This window comes from Scylla paramamosain, chromosome 31, assembly GCF_035594125.1.
Source record: "Scylla paramamosain isolate STU-SP2022 chromosome 31, ASM3559412v1, whole genome shotgun sequence".
In the NCBI taxonomy this organism is placed as follows: domain Eukaryota; kingdom Metazoa; phylum Arthropoda; class Malacostraca; order Decapoda; family Portunidae; genus Scylla; species Scylla paramamosain.
The window spans coordinates 16469000-16473999 of record NC_087181.1 but is presented as its reverse complement, the minus strand read 5'-3'; the positions used below and the strand labels follow the sequence as shown (position 1 = coordinate 16473999).

Genomic DNA, 5000 nt, shown 5'->3' with positions numbered 1-5000 from the left:
TAGAATTCCATCAGCCTTATAACAACACTTCTTTCTTCTCCTTCTCTTCCTTTACCTAATCTTTTGAAAGCTCCTAATAGTTATTAATTCTTGACCAGAGCATACAATTTCATCAACCTTATAACTATCTATCCTTCCTTATTATCCTCCTCCTGTTCCTTTAACTATGCCTAATCTTTTAAAACTTCCTTATAGATACCAACTGTTAATTAAACTGTAGTGTTCAATCACCTTCCCAATTTCCCAGGCACCAGGAGGAGGCCCGCACGCTAACTACCAGTAGATGTATCACCGTAGTACAAGAGAGAATGTACACGTAAATGGAGTGAATGAATAGCCAGAGATTCAAAGCTCCCTATTGATTCGGCACAAACAACCAGAACTAAGGATTTTCCATTCGTTTGTCTCTCTGATAACCAATTTCTTCTTTCCTAAATCTGACTGTTTCTTCCGGTCTCTAAATCTAACTCCAGGAAAATTTTTGCGACGTGGCAGTTTTGAGCGTGGGAGGCAGTCACTGAATTCCCCGTTACTGAAAGAAGAGATAAAAAAAAAAAGGGTGATGGAAATGAGAAGAATGACATTGGAGTGACCGTGAGACATGACGAGGCGCTCTGAAATTACTTCTTGTACGTGTGTGTGTGTGTGTGTGTGTGTGTGTGTGTGTGTGTGTGTGTGTGTGTGTGTGTGTGTGTGTGTGTGTGTTATTGTATGAGATGTAATCGAGTGTAACGTGATGCTGTGAAAATGTTCTTCCTTTGATGTGACTAGTGGTTCTGGTTCAACTCTTAAAATAATAAAGTTAAGAAGGAAAGAAAACGAAGAAAATAAATGTAATCTCAATGTTCGTTTAGTGATACTGGTTCGACTCTCAAGGTAATAAAGTTAAGAAGGAAAGAAAACGAAGAAAGTAAATGTTATCTCAATGTTCGTGTAGCTTTTCCAAAATGATTAAAGACGAAAACTAAGGAAAAGAAGAGTAATTTTTTATGTCTGTTCAACTTTCAAGACAATATAGCAAAAATAAAACAAGACAATGAAAAGTAAATGTGATGTGACTCAAGATAATAAAGTTTAAAGAAAGCAAAAGCAAAAAGGAAAAGAATGTAATTTTAGATAGCAAGAAAAATTGATAAAAAAAAAGTGAAGATAAAGTAAGAAAAAAACGAATAAAAAGATGTGTATTTTTATGTAACACAACTCAAGGTAATACAGTAGTGAAGAAATAGTGTAGATAATAATTGTGTTGCGGGAGTCAACGTGTATAACTGGTGTTTACTGGCTCACTGGTCTGTCTCTTGCCTGGATTCCTGTGGTGCCAGACTCGATTTCCGGAATGTTGAACTTGAGAGGCAGAGAGAGAAAAAAATACTGTGTGTGTGTGTGTGTGTGTGTGTGTGTGTGTGTGAGAGAGAGAGAGAGATAGTGATCCAAAGAGTTGAAATTGATATGAAAAGGAAAGAATAAAAATCTGAAATGACGAAACAAGATGAAAATACAAAATGCGGAAAGAATAAGAATAATAAAATGAAAATACGAACAAAAAATAAGAACAGTGATGAGACAAAACCTGATAATGGATATATTCGAAGCAGGTAAGATGATTAAAACTGAGAAAAAAAGAAAGAAAGAAAAAATAAATGCGAAACAGTGAAAATAAGTACGACATATTACTGTACTTTTGTCCATGGCTGTACATGGCATTACCTGTTTGGTACGGAACACGCTCAAGGGGGAGAAAAAGTACACATGGGAATGAATCGCACGAATGAATGCAAAATTGTGGCCTGTAATAGAATAGTTGGGATTAAAGGATTAGAACCGGCACTGCATCACCTGTACTGGAAGGAAAATATTAATTAAAAAGATATTAGGAAAGAAATGTAAATAAAAAAGTAAAAGAATAAAGAATTAATAGAAGAACAATACAAATAGATGGTAAAAGTTGACAATAACAGAAATATATTAAAGAAGAAATAGAAGCTGGAGGAAATTAATGAAAAAATCGAAAATAATGAAGATATATAAGAACACAAATAGTTCATTATAAAAAAAAAGGAAAGTAGCTGATTGAAAATATATAACTTAAGTAGAAAATGCACTAATCAAACTTAATACAAAACTGAGAATGTAAATAACAGATGAAGTACAAAACTAAAGCACCAATGAAACAAAATAAAAAAAAAGTCTCGCATCTTTAAAAAATAAGTTTAACCCTTCCACCCCCAAAAAAAAAAGTTAGCATCACAAACACACTAAACAAGAACACACATCAGAACGAACACACAAACAATACAGGGAAGTCCGTCAGATTCTCTCCTCAGACACGCGACGCGCAGCACACATCACTGGCACCACACACTGAACACAAGTAATAAGTAACAAGGCCCACGTACCAGTAGAGGCCACGCCGAGCAGCAGGAGGGCAAGCAGGTACCTCATCTTGCGTTCTTTGAGTCACAACTGTGGTGATGAGCTGCAGGAGTGACGCTTTTATTTATACCCGCGCTCTCCCGCCACCCGCGCATGCGTCCCACACTCGACGACTTTCAAGTGACTCCCGCCCGAGCGTCGCCTCTTCGCCCCGAACAACGCTTGAAGCTGTTGTTTGTTTTTCCTTCCTTCCTCCCCGACGCGTGTGAAGAATGACAGTGAAGTTGTTAGTGGTGATTGTCGTCCGTTTTACCTCAACTTCAATTATTAACTACTGATAATCTTACACAGCCTGACACTGATAGACTCTGAGGAGGTAAGGGGGCTTAGGACTTGAAGGAAACACTCACAACGACGATTTTCACACGCCACAGAAATGATTGCCCGCGTTCTCAAGAGTATTTATCCTGCAAATAATGTAGAAATGTTAATCTATCACTAAAGCATCCTTAAAAACTCGTGTCACTACTACTACAACATTTTGAAAGCAACGGAGATGTGGCTAGATGTATTTCCGAATATGGGAATAGAGGCTGTAGTGACGATGATGCAAGGGTGAATGATTATAGTGGAAATAGGCAGGTGTGTTTTATGTAGGGACTGCCACGAGTATACCTGACAGCTCCTTGCATCATCCCTTATGTTGAAAAGGTAGACAGAATCATTGGGGGTTAATTAATACGAAAGCAAGAAATTATTTTGTCTACACATGCCTGTTTCTATTAATGTAATTGATGTTTATCCAGTGAAGGAAGGTATAGTGAGAGTTAAGAGGAGGAGGAGGAGGAGGAGGAGGAGGAGGAGGAAGAGGATGGGGAGAAGAGCAAAGAAGGATGCGAAGGAGGAAAAGAGAAGACGAGGAGCAGGAGGAGGGAGTGTCCTTGGGTGAGCTTAGTAGGAATGAAGAGAGAGAGAGAGAGAGAGAGAGAGAGAGAGAGAGAGAGAGAGAGAGAGAGAGAGAGAGAGAGAGAGAGAGAGAGAGAGAGAGTATCTTGCCCAACAGAGACAGGGAATATTACATACTATAATCTAATTTGAGAGAGAGAGAGAGAGAGAGAGAGAGAGAGAGAGAGAGAGAGAGAGAGAGAGAGAGAGAGAGAGAGAGAGAGACGAAAAACACGGGCGGATCCCAGTGTATAGGAACCACGTGTGTGTGTGTGTGTGTGTGTGTGTGTGTGTGTGTGTGTGTGTGTGTGTGTGTGATGCTGAACAGAAACCTTTGTGTCTGTCTGTCTCTGTGTAAATGTAAATTCGCAACCACAGAGGAAAGTTTATATTTCTAGGAAGATTTACAAGAATGAACGTGGAGGGAGTGTGGTGAATTATGAAGACAGAGGAGGAGGAGGAGGAGGAGGAGGAGGAGGAGGAGGAGGAGGAGGAGGAGAAGAAGAAGAAGAAGAAGAAGAAGAAGAAGAAGAAGAAGAAGAAGAAGAATGAAGAGGAAGAAGGAGGAGGAGGAGGAGCAACAACAGGAGCAACAACAACAACAACAGCAACAACAACAACAACAACAACAGCAGCAGCAATAACAGATGAAAAGGAGGAAGAGGAACATAAAAAAAATAAGAGAACAGTAACAACAGCAAAAGGCAAGATGAGAATAAAGAGAGGAGAGGAGGAAGAAGAGGAGAACAACAACAACAAAACAACAACAACAAGATGAGAATGAAGAGAAGAAGGAGGAGGAGTAAGAAAAGAACAAGAAGAGAAAAAGAAGGACTGATGGGCGCGGCTAAGGATGCATAGAGAGAGAGAGAGAGAGAGAGAGAGAGAGAGAGAGAGAGAGAGAGAGAGAGAGAGAGAGAGAGAGAGAGAGAGAGAGAGAGGAATGCACGAACGCAGTGAACAGAATCAGAACGAGAATTGTAACCAAAAAAAAAAAAAAAATAAGAAGGGTGTGGCAAATATTATAAAGGAAAGTAAGAAGATAGAGAGAAGAGAAAGGTAGAGAGAGAGAGAGAGAGAGAGAGAGAGAGAGAGAGAGAGAGAGAGAGAGAGAGAGAGAGAGAGAGAGAGAGAGAGAGTAAGAATGCAATTATAGCTTCGACAAAAACAAAAACAAAACAAAAACTAATGATGACAAAAAGACTGAACAGGGGTGACATTACTAGAGTGAAAGATAGAAGGATGTAGCAGTTAAAGGTGACAAGTAAGAGTGTGGAAGAGTGAGAGAATGTGACCTCGTAGGGAAAGAAGTGTGAGAGAGGATGAAAGAAAGAGGATGTGTAGAAATATTTAAGATGTATGTGTGTAAGGGTGACAAGGATGAGTGAGGGGGAAGAAAGAGGATATGTGTAAGAATATATATAGGGTGTGTGTGTAGGGGTGGCAAGGATGTGGGAGGAAGAGCTGGTAAAGAAGATATGTTAAATTTTTATTGTGGTTGTAAGAGTTGCAAGAATGTGTACTAAGGCTAGAAGGGAGGCGATGTGTTGAGGGTGTTCAGGGTGTGTCCGTAAGGGTGGCAAGGGGCAAGGCAGGTATATTAGGGTGGTGATGACACACTAGTGGAATGGATAACATCATCACACTGACATCACTTGGTTTTATTTTTCATCTCGTCCTCC

At 39.6% G+C, this 5000-nt stretch overlaps 1 protein-coding gene across 6 annotated transcripts in view; it reads right to left on the bottom strand.

Annotated features, from left to right (window-relative positions):
* Positions 1-2553, bottom strand: part of LOC135088726 (protein obstructor-E-like) — a 21985-nt gene extending 19432 nt beyond the window's left edge. For 3 of the 6 annotated variants that reach the window (XM_063983695.1, XM_063983694.1, XM_063983698.1), the window contains exon 1: positions 2397-2553. In XM_063983695.1, the coding sequence (XP_063839765.1) occupies positions 2397-2442 (46 nt within the window). In that variant the 5' untranslated portion in view covers positions 2443-2553. The remainder of the gene's footprint in view (positions 1-2396) is intronic. The other 3 variants (XM_063983697.1, XM_063983696.1, XM_063983699.1) reach the window with 1 other exon arrangement.
* Between the last annotated feature and the right edge of the window lie 2447 nt (positions 2554-5000).